The 15,450-nt window shown below is 44.5% G+C and overlaps 1 protein-coding gene across 8 annotated transcripts in view; it reads right to left on the bottom strand.

Annotated features, from left to right (window-relative positions):
- Positions 1-15,450, bottom strand: part of ANKRD6 (ankyrin repeat domain 6) — a 140,899-nt gene that overhangs the window by 26,137 nt on the left and 99,312 nt on the right. For 4 of the 8 annotated variants that reach the window (XM_032409281.1, XM_032409282.1, XM_032409278.1 and 1 more), the window contains exons 3-6: positions 13,452-13,550; positions 6,707-6,805; positions 4,676-4,774; positions 412-510 (exon numbers count right to left, since the gene is read on the bottom strand). In XM_032409281.1, coding sequence (XP_032265172.1) covers positions 412-510; positions 4,676-4,774; positions 6,707-6,805; positions 13,452-13,550 — 396 coding nt within the window. Of the gene's footprint in view, positions 1-411; positions 511-4,675; positions 4,775-6,706; positions 6,806-7,357; positions 7,456-13,451; positions 13,551-15,450 lie in introns of those variants that run through there. The other 4 variants (XM_032409285.1, XM_032409284.1, XM_032409283.1 and 1 more) reach the window with 3 other exon arrangements.

The raw sequence follows: 15,450 nt of genomic DNA on the forward strand, positions 1-15,450 counted from the left end.
TCGGCTCATCTCAAGGGCACCTCAGTAACCAATTTGTAGACACAGGCATCAGAGGATCTCCCCTGGACGGCATCGTCTGCCATTTGCTAACTGCACAACACTACGTGGGCAGAGGTTTCCTGGACTCATTTGCCAGCACATGCTATGAAAAATGTTGAAACAAACCCAGGCTGAGGAGCGAGGGGGAAAGGATGGGAGAAGAGCAGTGTTTGAATCTTTTGAGTCCTCTTCTCCTGCCCCTGGCCGACCCCTTAAGGCATAGCAAAAAAAATAAATACTTTATAGATAGTCCCCAAACACTTTTCCCATTTTCAGTTTCATTTTCTAGGTGTTAATACTCAAGTATGCTTTCAGGGTTACTTTCCAAGGTGACATAGGAGAGCGCGAGAGAAGCCGGATTTGTTCACCCACATTATTTTTGAGGTCGGCCCGGGACCCGCCCAGCAGGAGGACGCGAGTGCTCTGGGAGTGGCTGTTCTGGCAGGCCAGGTGCAGAGCGGTGTTCCCCGCCTTGGAGAGAGGCAAGAGAAGGGAGGACACGTTAGCAACATGCTTCTCGGCCGGCCTGCATGGGGCAGGCTTTGCAGGGGGCTGATAGACACTTGCAAGAAAAAAAAAGTCAATGCTCACATTCTCTGCTTCCTGACTGGTGGCCCCAGCAGAGGGGTTTCAGTGGCAAGAACAGTTAATGTGGAATCCAGACAGGCGCAAGAGTCCCATCAGCCACAAAACCTTGGCTCTGCCACTTCCTAGCTGAAAGTCACTGGTCAAGACTCTTAATATGCTCAGTCTGGACTTCCTTACCTGTAAAATGGAGTGTGACCCCTACTTCCTGAGGCTGTGAGGATTAATTCGGAGTGCCTGCGAGAGAGTATTTACTTAATGGCAAAATGCTGTGTGCGTGCAGTACATTGCACTCCTTTCGGAAAGGACCGCATCCTTCCTGCCCAACGCAGATAACAGCTGTGGCTACAATACACCACTGGAGTAAAGGCAAAAGAAGCCACTTCCTGTGAGTGCAAATAACTGAGATTTAACTTGTACGCCTTTGGAAACCTTCCATTCTTGTGTTTTCCTTGAAACATCAAAATCTGAACTATGGACAAAGGTACGCACACTGCAGGCAATACGATTACGTCCACCACTTACCATACAGATGGAGACCCTCTTGCTTTTTGGGCTCCACCACCAATATGCCATTTCACAGTGACAACCAAGGGTCAGAATCACGTCCATAGCAACGTTACAGAAAGAATTCATGACATAAACAGAACTTTTTAAAACCATGCAGACGGTGCCTGCAAGGCTGCTGATAAAAGTAACAAGAAAAGCGGACAGCACAAGAGGAGATGCGGTGTTAGTCTGAGAGAGCCTAGGAGCATACAGGAGGTTAAGTCTATAAGCTCAGTGACTGGTGGGCTGAGCTAAAAAGCTGGGTCAGGACTGCAACTGTGTGGGCTCAGAGCTATTTCACTGCCTGCTTACAGCTTTTCCTCACCCCGGATCTGGATCCCATGGCACTGTCTGCCCATACTCATGGATGTTCTATTTCTCACCTCTTGAAAAGAACAATGACTTTTATAAAAAAAAAAAAAAAAAAACAAAACACACAGAGGAAAACTGTATGTCGCTGGTTCACTTACCTCCCCTCTCATACCCTTAGCTCTAAGTAGCCTGGGTAGAATCTTTCTTCCTTACTGCTCCCTCCAAGGAACCTGAAGGTTATAGGCCTGAGCGCTTAGTGAGCTCAGAGGTTATCAACCTTCCACTGCACCAAAGAATCACCTGGGGGAGCTTTTAAGACTACTGGTGCTCAGCTGCAACCCTTCTAGGGACTCTGATTTACTCAGCCTGGGGGTGGAGTCTGGGCAGTTCAGGTCTCAGCACCAAAAGTCCCAAACTCCGGGAAACCCCTCGGCCCAGGGAAAACTGGGACAGCCTGTCACCTGAGGCCCAGTCATCAGGTGAGTTTGTCACCCCCCCACTTTTGTTTTTGTTTATAGTTTTCCAGGAGATTTTAGAGCACAAACAGGTAAGAGCCACTGCTAGCTTAGCTCTCAAAAACAGAGGATCGGCCCACGTTTTAAACACTCCGTCCTCTGTGCAAGGGCTCAGCGCCTGGCTTGGTGTAATTCTTACTGCCCTGGCAGTAGGTTGTCTCAAAGGTGTTGGTTTCATGGGAGTTATTAAATGTGTTGAATAAATGGGGAAATAAAAGGAATCTGATGGTTCTGGAACTATACACCAAACATTGCTTTGCTAATAAGAAAATATCAATTATGCTGAAAAACATTTGGATCAAGAAAATCAAAAACTGTGGATTAGAATACACAAATGATGGTATGTTCATACACTGGACTCTTACTCGGCAATAAAAAGGAATGAACTAATCTCACATGTAACAACATGGAGGACTCTCAAAAACATGAAGGGAAAGACGTTAGGCACAAAATGCTGCATACTCTTTGATTCCATTTATATGATGTTCTGGGAAAGGCAAAGCAGATCGGTGGCTGCCAGGAGCTGGGAGTGCTGGGTGGGTGGGAGACTGCCACTCGGGGGCACAAAGGAAGTCTCTGGGGTGATGGAAACATTCTATATCTTGATTGTGCAGGTGGTTACACAACTGTACACATTTGTCAAAACTCATACAACAATATACCTAAGAAGGCTGAACCTTATTGTATATGGATTATACCTTAGAAGCTGACATTTAGAAAATGTGACCTAGGTAGATATGCGTAGCAGGCATTTTTCCATCCTGAGTAATGAGTACTTATTTCCCAGACAGGGGCTGATATACTCACTGAGTAAGTTCTTATACAACAGAATGTTCTTATACAACAGAATATCATCCAACCTCAAAAAAAGAAATTCTATCATTTGTGACATGCATGACCCTAGAGCACATTTGTTAAATAAAATAAGCCAGACAGAGAAATACTGTATGGTATCACTTACACATGGAAGGTGGGGAAAATAGGGAGAGGTTGGTAAAAGGGTACAAAGTTTCAGTTACAAGTATCCTCTACCATACAACATGGTGACTATAGTTGATAAATTGTATACAAAGAATAGAACTGAATGTTTACATCAAAAATTTTTTAGAAAGTGTAAACATGTGAGGTGAGGGGGGTGTTCATTAACCCGATGGGGGCAATCCTGTCACAACGTATACATATATCAAGTCGTCACTTTGTACATTTTAAATATCTTACAATTTTATTTGTCAGTTATACCTCAGTAAAGGTGGGGGCAGAGGGGAGGGCCTTTTTAGAGGCTTCGCCAGAGGATGTGGCTGGTGCAGAACGTAGAAGTCCTTTTCCGGGATAGCCCCTACCTTTGCTTCTGACAGTCTCTGCTGTTCTATCTAGAGAGACCTTGTGGCTTTCCACAACACCTTCGGGGCCCCATACAGGATAGGAGGCAGTGTGGTGGAGCAGACGGACTCAGGCTAGTTTATGGCCCTACCTGTGTGTCTTTGTTGAGACTACTGGCTCCCAGCTCAGGCTTCCCTATCCATTAACTGGGAACCACCTACTTCTCAGAGTTCCAGGATCTAAGATACAACATGGGTCCACCTACAACTCATGTTCCAGACAATATACCACTTTTAAGAAATGAAGGAGCCACCAGTTTGCAGTGACTCAGGCATTACTGGAGATACCATGATGCATGGCTTGCTTCTTTTCCTCCAGTTTTTGTCCCATGAGGGAACCATGAGAAACATTTTTTTTTTTTAAGATTTTATTTATTTATTTGACAGAGAGAGACACAGTGAGAGAGGGAACACAAGCAGGGGGAGTGGGAGAGGGAGAAGCAGGCTTCCTGCCGAGCAGGGAGCCCGATGCGGGACTCGATCCCAGGACCCTGAGATCATGACCTGAGCCAAAGGCAGACGCTTAACGACTGAGCCACCCAGGCACCCCCATGAGAAACATTTAACCAGTAAATGACAGCACAAAGCTGTGTGGAGTGCCAAGGGAGCTCTGCAGGAAAGAGCCTGATGGGCCTTTGGGGAGGGAGAGGCCACTGCCCTGGGAGCCCGGGTTGGAGGTCTATAGGCGGATAGGAGAAGCAGCCTTCCCCAAAGGGAGCGGGCAACTGGAAGGACGGTGAGCCCACTCTGGTAGCACACAAGGACATACTGGGAAAGGCTCAGGGAAGAGGCTGCAGACAGACTGAGGCCACTCCAGGGAGGCCCAAGACAGCGTCAGGCTGGGGAGCTTTCCTGGAAGGTTTCTGAGCAGAGAAGGAGCAGGATGAAGAAGGGACTAAGCAAGCTGGCCAGTCTGCTGTGAGGTTTCTGCAGTAATCCAGAGATGCCTTCATTAATAATGAGCACAGAAGGAGGGGATGAGACATGATGAGTGACTGGAGGGGAGACAGGAAAATGCGGGACAAGAGGTGCTGCTGGCTCCTCCCCGTCTCCAGGGGGACAGGGCTGCTTGCCAAACCACACCCGGATAAACCAGTGGGAAAGCGGTGAGAGCCAAGAGAATTCAGAGGAAGTCAAAGCCACTCTAGTAGGTTCCCTTGCTCACCATGGAGATAATGTTTCATTTCCCCTGGTCCCCCGAGCTCGCTTCGCTCAGTGAGGAGGCTCACACAGGGACGACAGCCTGCAGCCATCCCCACCTGTGAACGGAGAGTTCTAGCACCTGTTGGGCCTCACCTTGTTCTTGGCAAGCACGTTGGCTCCTGCCTTAACGAGCAGTTTGGCTGACTGGCTAAAACCGTGCCAGGATGCTTCATGTAGGGCCGTATTCCCATCCTGAGGAACACATACGGAGACAGAAAGCACATTACCCAAGACCTAATCCATCTCATTAGATGATTACACTAGATGATCACTAGATTACACTAGATTACATTACATTAGATTACATTAGATGTAATCTAATGTAGTAGATTACATTAGATGATCACAGTGTATTTCTAGGGTACGCATCACAGGTCCTTTCTCAACTGGGGCTTCTCAGAGGAACCACAGAGCCCAGAAAGTGATTTCAGTGACTAGTTTCTCCATTCTCCCAGAAATGGTACATAACAAGTACCATTTTATTTTATTTTATTTTTTTACAATTTTTGGCGGGGAGGGGCAGAGGAAGAGGGGGAGAGAGAATTTTAAGCAGGCTCCACCCCCAGCATGGAGCCCAACTCAGGGCTCAATCCCATGACCCCGAGATCATGACCTGAGCTGAAATCATGTTGGATGCTTAAACTACTGAGCCACCCAGGCACCCCAGCAAGTACCATTTTAGATTGATGATGTACAACAGATGCCTTAAGGCATTAGGGCTTAAATCTCTCCAGGAACCCCGGTTGAGAAAGGCTCATCCATAGTCACATTTAACAGAAAACAGAACATCGAGATGATGTTCATTCCTTCCCACCTCCATCACCCCTGGGGTCTGCTCTGCTCTGCTCCTGGCCCCAGAGAGAACCCTGAAAAGATCAGGCAAATGAAGAGTCCAGCTTCATAAGCTGCCGGGCCCAAGGGCTGGATAGGCAGATTCCTCCTCTCTTTTTCTTCCCCCAATTTAATCTCACCCAGTTTAATCCAAAGTCTCAGGGACTGAAACAAATAAGCAGACACTGAGACAACAGTGACTTGTAAAGAAGATAAACAAGTGTCCTCAGTATGTGGCTTTTTAAATAAAAACCAACCAATTAACGCACACAGCTGGTATTTGCTTAACTTCCTACAATAGAAATATTAAGTGCAGTGAAGTGAGTGGGTGGGGCTGAGAGGGCTGGGGTTATAGGGAGGGAGAAGCATGCAGAGGAGAGGTGGAGAGACCGCGCATGTGCTGTTCCAGGTCAGAGCGTGGAGCAGGCCTGGGGGCAGGGCAGGTGCACTGTCTGGGCACGTCCAGGCGCTGGCTTTGGCTCTTCTTTGTCCATACCACGAGACTGGCTGAATGGCACCGACACCCACAAGGAGGAGGCTAGGTAGGGTCTGAAAGGCCTGGGAATGGGGTGGTGCTGGGAATGGTAGTGGCCATATTTGGGCTGGCCCGGGGGACTGACTGCACACAGCAGGAAGCAGAAGGAAAAGTGACTGGATGGGGACACTTGTGAGGGGGCTTCTGGCATGCTGCTAATGATCTGCTTCTTGATCTGGGGGCTCACAAAGATGTGCTCAGTTAGTGAAAACTCACTGAACTGCATGCTTATAATTTGCACATTTTTCTGTATATATGGGACACTTGAGTTAAAAAGTTGTCTAAAAAAGTAAACACAGGCCGAACTGCACTTAATTACAAAGTTCCCTGCTTTAAGATTAACGATTTAAAAGCAACGATTAATATAAAATATATCATTGGGATTTCTTAAAGAATTGATTTTGCTCATTTTTTTCCTCCCAATATATTTCAAATTAATTCTAATTTTTTTTTAAAGAAAAGTGAGCAAGTTAATTTGAGTCCAGGGCACATCCTTTCCCCCATCCAGGCCTCCACAGGTCATTATTTCTAGAATTTTTTTCTTTACCATTTATATTTATGTGGTTGCCCGCTGCTGCCACAGAACAGGGGGAAGGATTAAAAAAAATACAATTTGTTGGGATATTAGATACTGTTTCAAAAGAAAGTTGGGCTGATTTTATCATGTTAAAGCATGAGTGATAGGACTCAGGAATGATAACATTGAACAGTCACAAGCTCCCGAAGCAGGGTGCTCAGGCGGACACGTCCCACGTCACCTTGTCTTGGCGGTCCAGAGCACAGCCCTCCTGGATGAGCGCCGCGATGACATCCGTGTTCCCCACCACTGTGGCCCGGTGCAAGGCGGTCTGATCCCCCTGCAGAGTGACGTGGAGGCGGGAACATCAGTCGGCTCTCCCAGCCCTACCCTGCAGCACTCACTGCGCTACTCTGACACAGGGACATCTCCTGTCCTCAATCGGGGCAGACTGGCCACCATGCCAGGCACAGCTCTTTTGTTCCCAAACTCAGTAGGAACCTTAAACCGACCACAGAACAACTTCAGAGCTGACATCAGAATGAGGGTCAGGCACTCACCTGCCGCCCCGAGGAATGGCAGTGTTCAGAGATTATGACTGTCACATCTGGAAAGTGGGTCTGAGAGCTAGACTGTGCGTGCTATGCAGTTAAACCAGCAATCTTTACTCCCTACTGAGTCCTCTAGTTGCCTGTTCTCTTTCAGAGGAATCACTATCCGGCTAAGTCAGCTAGCAACACTCAACGATTTGATGACGGGTGTATATTTGTTGATTGACTTATATGGGCTGAGGGCAATGTAGAGGTTTATGCCATGTCATCTGAGGACTCCAGGGACTATCACTGCATAAGTCTATGAAGCCTATTCTGATATTTCATGACAGCATCCTCACTGATTTATGCTGCATTTTCTTTATGATCAGATGCTGGGGATTGCTGATCTTCTCCTTCTCCATCAGGGCACCAAAGGGAACTTGACTCTTTCCCCTAGCTGCAATTGAGAGAAAGTAAGATGGTCAAGATAAGAGAGAGTTCTGAAGTCTCTAAGAGCACATCTCATCTCTGACATGTACTCAGGAAATCAAGTCGAAACAAATTAAGTCTAGCCTGGGGTCCAAACTGAAATGGGGAGATAGGTGAGCAGTGTGGAAAACTTCTGGTAGGAGGGGAGAGGTGCAGGGCAAGGGGGACAGGAGATGTGAATCTTGTACAGTCTTGGGAGACACCTGTCATTTCATTGGGCCTCTGTTTCTTTACCTGTAAAGGAGGGGTGGATGCTCCCTAAGTTCTGTCCCTTCCCTTCTTGGGTTCTGTGCTTTGGTTGGTAAGAGTTCTGCATAAAGATGTTCTGGTGGGGCACCAGAGGGGCAAAGGACACACCCTGGGGCATCCCTCATCTTTAGCCCAAGAGAGGAAAGAGAGACTATTATAAGACAAAAAATATGGAGATTTTTTTAAGGGGGATACACTGCTACCTATGAATCGCCTTAATGAAGTACTGATTCTACTTACTAAACACGCTGGAATCTAAAACAAACAACAATGCACATTAAAATCACTTAATCCAAACAGAAATTCTGGAGATGGATGGTCATAATGGTTGTTCAACAATGCAAATGTACTTAATGCCACTGAACTGTACAGTTAAAAATGGTTAAAATGGTAAATTTTATGTTATATGCATTTTATCACAATAAAAAGCACTTAATGCTATTTAAAACTCAAATTCACTTTCTTAAAATTAAAGAAAACAAAAAACCTCCCTTTAAAAATCCATGAGGGGAAGTGATTTTTATTTTCTTCCTTATACTTTTAAATAGTTTCCTACTTTTTATATTTAACAAATATAATTTTAGCCACAGGAAAAACTCCTATTTATTAAAAGTCTAAGCTGTAACAATCTACCAATAATGGGATTGTCCACGTCTCAGAATCTTTTCTCACTGTTCATGTGTAGAATGTAAGGGATTTCCACAGTGATGGGTCAGCACATCCAGCTCCAGTATTATAATTGATTCACTGCCCACAGCATTTCTATCATGAATCCTCCCCGTTGGCATCAGAAGCCATTGTTCCCATTAGACATTAGGTTTAGACTGGGTTTTCTCTTGTCCACCTTCCCAGAGACCCCTTACTCAAAGAGAACCCTTTCTGCGCACCTGCAGTCACAAGAGGAATGTGGCCACTGGATGGGCGGGTGCAGGAGGCACGTCAAGCCATTACACATTCATCTCAAACATCCTAGGAAGTGTTTCCAGATGACATACACTATGTCCAAACAAGTCATCCTATGAGAAACTGCCCAAGTCTTAACTTTTAAAAATTTCTATAAGAATTCCCACGATTGCCATTTCCCCATTAGAATGGTGACAGGTTTTCCCAAAACGGGCCTGAAGTGCAATTTATGAGCTGATGTGAAAGATGGCGCTCTGGTCTCGGCAAGAAGGGAAGACTGCAGCTCATTCTCTAGGGGTAAACACTGATGGGGCTTTAATTCCCACAGACTGCCAGCACTCAGAACAGCACTCCTTGGACTGATGATAACAACCCTGACACAGAACAGAACTTAACCACTCGATCTGTGTTGTGCACAAAGCCCAGAACTCATGGGTCGTGTCAGTCACTCTTCTGTCTGAGTCCTTGCATGAGGGGCCTTGGCTGGTTAGAGCACAGTCTAGCCTAAGCCTTGCTGCAGGTCAAGTGTTTTATCGTGTTTCACAAGCTACCCCTAAATCACGAGTTCAAGCAGCTTTGGAGCCAGAACATCACTATTATTTATTACTTGCTCTCGGCATGAATCACCTGTTTTTGCTTCCCTACAGAGGTCTTTTCCTTTGTGAAACTCTAGCTCAACGAAAGAAGCTAAATCTAACTTTTGGTTTAGCCTTTAAAAGTAAATTTCCAGACGGATTAACTAGACTCAAGGAGATCTAACAACTCGGTGAGACTACAGTGAGAACACAAACTGTCCTAAGCCACTGGGACAGGTGTCTCTTGCAGAGACCTTTTAGGGGCACTGCCTGTCTCCAGACCACCACTTCCCCTCCATCTTCACTGCCCTCAGAGGCCTCACTCCGAGCCCGGGTCCTGGCCTCCTCAGTCAGATAAACACTGCTGAGAAGGCCAACATCAGCCTTTCCCCACTGCAAGTGGCTGTCCTTGAGCCGCGCCATTAGCTTTGCGAACACCGAATGGGACAGTTCTGGAGGACTGAGGAAGACAATTTCTCTGGCTTATAAACACCAGCCACTCCAAAGGTACCAAGATGAGAGTTGAAGGCCACTCAGAGAGACATAAAACACATAAGCAAAGGGCCAGCCTGGGCTATCTATCTCAGGGCTACTCTTCCCCAGAACACAACCCAATCGAGCACCCGAGACCCTCAACTGAAACAGGGCCAGTTACCTGGGAATCAACTTTCCTCCTATAAAATGTACTGTGGAAACATTTCCTCTTTTTTTTTTTTTTAAATATTTATTTGACAGAGAGATAGAGAGCACAAGTAGGCAGACAGGCAGGCAGAGGGAGAGTGAGAAGCAGGCTCCCCGCTGAGCAGGGAGCCCAACGTGGGGCTCGATCCCAGGACTCTGGGATCATGACCTGAGCTGAAGGCAGACACCCAACCAACTGAGCCACCCAGGCGCCCCGAAACATTTCCTCTTTGAAATAGGACACAGAAAACAACAAAATGTGTCCTCAATACATACGTATTAGCAGACCCAGGCAGCAACTTTGACATAATCCTTATTTCTGTATTATCTAAATACACCATGAAATTCTGAAACTTTGAAAAAAAAAAAAATGCTGCAAAAGGTATGACACTCTTAACAGCATTCGATAGTTGTTTGTTCAGTAAATATTTATTGAACCTCTACTATACTCCAAGTGGCATCTAATTCTCATTTTATTGATTAAAAAAAAACAACAACAGCTAAGGCTCAGTGCTGTTCAGTGCCTAGCCAAGGATAACCAGCTAATTCGGGGTAGTGTGGTTAGGCCCGAATTCAAACTGTCAAGGCTCTTTGCACTTAACTCCAAGCTGTTTCCAGCCTGTGAAATCAATGAACCTCAGTCTGGCAGGCCTTAAAAAAGATCAGCTGCCTCTTGATGGCATCCCCTAGCTGAGTGCTTTAGCACAATGCCATGGCCACTACAGGCGCCCAAGAAGTATCTGTGGAATGATTAACTACAAAGATGCAAAAGGAAAAACACCACAGCTGGAAATGCGGAGAGCCAGCCACCTTGCAGTTTGGCACTTTGGTTTGGAACATGCTGACCTGTTCGCAAAGTGCATGAACTGCCAAGCTCTCAATTTTTCTGACTTCAGTGTTTCTCACGTATGGAATCTAAGGAGTTTGGAACCTCTGAGGTCTCCATCTTTGTTGCGAAATACTTTTAGCGTTCTCTCCTACATGGTAAGAAAGAGTGGGCACAATGCACGCAGATGCCGAAGCTAAGCTCATGGAAGAAACCCGAGTCCCGCTAAGGCGGAACACGTCCCTCTTCAGGAGGAATCTCTCCCAGGTGGCACAGACATGTTGCAAGGAAGCCCAGGACGGCGCAGGTGTGCAAAGCAAGTTGCTGACCTCTTTTTCTCTCTCTGATCTTCTAGGGTTCTTGCTAGCCTTTCTTCTCTGGTTTTTCTTATTTTTTTCTTCCTTTGTGGCTTTTATCATGGCCACGGGGTCCTGGACTATTTCTGAAGTGGGGGCCGTGTGGTTGCTCATGGACCAATCAGAGATGGCATCAGAGCTCCAATGTGAGTTGACAGGATTGGCCGGAAGCAAGAGGGAATTTTCTCTTGGAGTTTCATATTCTAAAGAACTGGTTTCCACAGGCTGAAATTCATAATAATCCCATTCCAGGCCACTGGAGGTCATTCTTCAACTAATTCTCAGTCCTTACCATGACATAAGGAATGTATCTGTAGAATATGAAGTTAGGAGTAAATTCTTCACAACATTAACATTCTCTATTTCTACCCATCATCCAAGACAGGTAACTTCTGAACTGATTTTTTTCCAATAATTAACGTCCCAGCTTCTTTAAAAAAAACACCCATAGTTTTCTTCTTCGAATTCTTGCATAAATTTCAAAGCTGATCACCAACAGGCACAATAAATATGTAGAAGAGAGACATGAACAATATTCTGGCAAATGCATTGCTTCAGAACTAGTGAAGATCAATTCTACCTTCTCCTTTCTCAACCATTTTTACACTGTTTTGTTGCTGTGTTTTTGTTTTGTTTTTGTCTTGATTTAAGCTATCAGGGAGAAGCAATGTACACACTGTCTGATTAGGGCAAGGAAAAGATGCAAGAAAATACATTATTCCAATAAATGAAATGAAGGTGTTCCTGTCTGAAAGTAGCACTGAATTTCCTTCGGCTGACATGTCTCCCCTTGGCTACCTTGTGAAAACTCCTATTTTACTTCCTACCTTGCCTGATATAAACTTCTAGGAAGTTAGCATGGCTTTTGCTGCATGAGAACACATGTGATTCTCGGAGCTCAAGACCGGAGGCAGGAGTTGGGTAGGAATGGGTTAACATGCCTGGCATGGTAGCCTTGCCAGAATGGCCAGTGAGGACTCTAAGGCAAAGAGAAGACCTGATGCATCCCAACATGTCTGTACCAGAAACCCAATGCTCTGCCTTTTCTGTGGTCAGAATCTCTTCTCTCTCTCCTTGTATGTTCATTCCTGTCATCTAAGGAGATGATATATAATCAGGAATGTTATGAGAGTTACAGTGTGGGGAAAAAATATTATGACCCAAGGTAGAAATCAACAGCTAAAAGCTAAACCAGCATCTTTTGAAAGTAACATTTTTGATGACCCAACAGGTTCCAAACATAACCAGAGATTTATGAATGATACTGGACAGCCTTCTGCCTGTACATAAAGCGATGACATTTAGCTATTTCTTTACAAATGCTGTCCATCTCACTTGTGTGTCTGCCAAGTTTTAGAACATTACACAGATGACTAAAGAAAATTAGAAGCCCTTTGGTAACCTATACCCTAGCACACCTGAGGGTCTGAAATTTGATTAACACTCTGTAACCACAGTTATTAAAGGTGAGTCAGGAAGAGATTATGGTAAGTGCAAATTCTATAAGATTTTGTGTTCCTCACAAAATTTCTTATTTCTTAGAGTCCTACCACACAAATTAGAGTTGAAATTAGAAAGTTTCTGAAAATAGCTCCCAATCACATTATCATAGGACTTTTTCCTAATAACTAATCGGAGGACAATTTACATAATCTTATCTATATCCTCCTCTTAGAGAATTTACTTCCCCAAAGACCCAAGGCAACCCTGTGCGCTACGTGACATCACCCCAGCCACTGCTGATTGACTCAGAAATGGATACTTGACTCCAAAGGAGCCAATCGGAGTCTTTCTCTAGATAATCTGAATGAAGAGACTCAGAGACTGAGTCTTAATAAAGGCACAGCACCAGAGGGAACTCTTTCAAGACTTCCTTTTTCTTGGATTCTATGATATCAGTTGTTTTTTCTTTTGGACAGGTCCTCTTTAACTAAATGTACACTAAGAGAAATCAAGGTGAGAAGAGGAAAAAATTAAGTTTTTAAGCCCTACTTTTTTTCTAATGGTCAATGACACATTTCCAACAGGCCTTGCCCACACTCGGGTGTATGTGTATGTGGTGTGCTCCTTCACACTGAGACAGGACATAGGCAAAATACCCTTTGAGGCTCTACACTTGGATGATACTAGATCGGACATGAACCATGATGGGAAAACCACCCCACCCTTGCAAACTCTAGCTTGGTACCTAGAATGGATCCCAGGTCTTCAAGAGGAAGTTCTTCCCACCATGGGGACCAAGATGAAGCTAAAAATTGCTAGGAGTGCATCTTTTACCCTCCCACATTATAGCAGGCTATACACTGTACTCTGGATTTCTAGGCAGACAAGCTCCCCTAACAACCCATCCCAATAGAATGTGGCTTCTACTCACATCATCCTGGACATCAAGGTCACAGCCAGCCTTCAGCAAGATCTGGACCACAGGAAGATGACCCTTATTGGCAGCAAGATGCAGGGGGGTCCGGCCATGCTGTTAATGCAAAGCAAACACTTATTTCAGAATAGGACATCAAAACCACTGCTCTGGGGGTGCCTGGGTGGCTGTCGGTTGAGCTCCTGACTCTTGGTGTTGGCTCAGATCATGATCTCAGGGTTGTGGGATTGGGCCCCGCGTCAGGCTCTGGGCTCAGCATCGAGTCTGTTTGAGATTCTCTCCCTTTCCCTCTGCCCCTCCCCTGCTCATGCACACACACACACACTCTCTCTAAACAAATAAATAAATCTTTAAAAAAAAATAACCACTGCTCTGGAGGGAGTGGGGGCCTAGAGCAAGGTTTACATAGTGGAAGCCCCCTTCCCCTTCAGTTTGGCAGGAGATTCTTATATATTTACTCAGAATTCAAGTTTGTCTCAGTTAACCTTTGTTATTGGCATTGTGATAAATGAATAAAATATGCTAAAAATGTGAAGATTTCCTTCAGTGCATAATTTCTACTCCCCACTCAACAAACAAGTAGGAATATGAGGGGTTTCATGTTTTCTCTTATTTTCCCCCTGGTGCTAATACTCAAGCATGATGGAGTGGTCACAATGAATTGGGATAGGGCAAAAGATAGGAGAACAGTAAGAGGTCAAGCTAATCAGCCCAGAAAAATCTGGTTAGTAATTATTAAAAATTGAAACTACTGGCCAAACAGTTTTGAATAGGTTCTCCCTTTTTTATTTACTTATTTTTTATTTATTTATTTTGGTTCTCCCTTTTTTAAAACAAATTTTTAAATTACAACATATTTCAGCCATTCAAAAATATGAATAATATTTTAAATGTACATACCCACCAATCACTTTAAAACACCATAGATGTTCCTTGTGAACCCCTCCCAGATTTCATTTCCCTCCAGCTCCAGAGATAACCATTCTTAAATTTGGTATTCTTCATTCTTTTGCCATTTATTATATTTTACTACGCATTTATTGCTATAAATAATAACTAAACATTGTTTTGCTTACTTTAGAGCCTTACATAAATAGTATTAAACTTTTTATCACTTGGCAATTTTTTTGTCCAATGTTATAATTTTTAGATTTTTTTTTTCATATTGTCACATGTAGTTTCGGTTCATGTATTCATTATTCACACATTCTCTACTGATGGGCATCCAGGTTCTTTTCAGTGGTTTGCAGAACACATTTGTGTGCACATCTCCCTGTGCATCTGAGGGGGCTTCGTAGCCCTATTGTTGGATCACAGAGATGACCATCCTTCAACAGCCCTAACTAATACACAGTCTCCTGAGGTTATGACACGGGGAGTAACATCCAGAATTACTCTCTTCAGTATAAATCAACTATCCGGAGAACTGACCTTGCCAAACTCCAAATTCCTCAAATTCTAAAGGAGACATTATGTTCCCTTTGCTTTCTCACTCAAGTTCACTGTGAAGAAATGTTCTCCCTCCTGCTTCAAAAATCATTTAGCCATGGCTCCCACCCATGTTGAAACACACCCTCCGCATCTCATATGGGTCTCTTATTAAGGGAATAATAGTCTCTTAGGTCCTTCTAGCACCTCAATAAAACTTTCCAAAGAGCTTTATTGATATTCTAGCAGGATACACCCATTTATGATCTCCATAAAGTGTCAGTTTGCCATGGGTACCTAGCCGTGGAGGAAAGCAGAGATAGCAGACAATAAAGGATCTTAATTTCTACCCATGAAATGCAATCAAAGCACTAGAATGATTCTGTAAAGAGGTCAGAGCTCACTTTAAAATTAGAATTCTTAATTAAGAAAAAGGTTACTCCCAAGAAAGTGGGCTATAAAAAGTCTTCCTAAAAAGGTAATGTCTAAGAGAAGATGGAGTGACCTTCCTTGGCTAGCACTTGTCTCAGTGCACATTGCTTAACCTTCATTCTTTCAGTGAAAGGTC

This window comes from Phoca vitulina, unplaced genomic scaffold (genome assembly GCF_004348235.1).
Source record: "Phoca vitulina isolate PV1807 unplaced genomic scaffold, GSC_HSeal_1.0 scaffold11, whole genome shotgun sequence".
Taxonomy (NCBI): domain Eukaryota; kingdom Metazoa; phylum Chordata; class Mammalia; order Carnivora; family Phocidae; genus Phoca; species Phoca vitulina.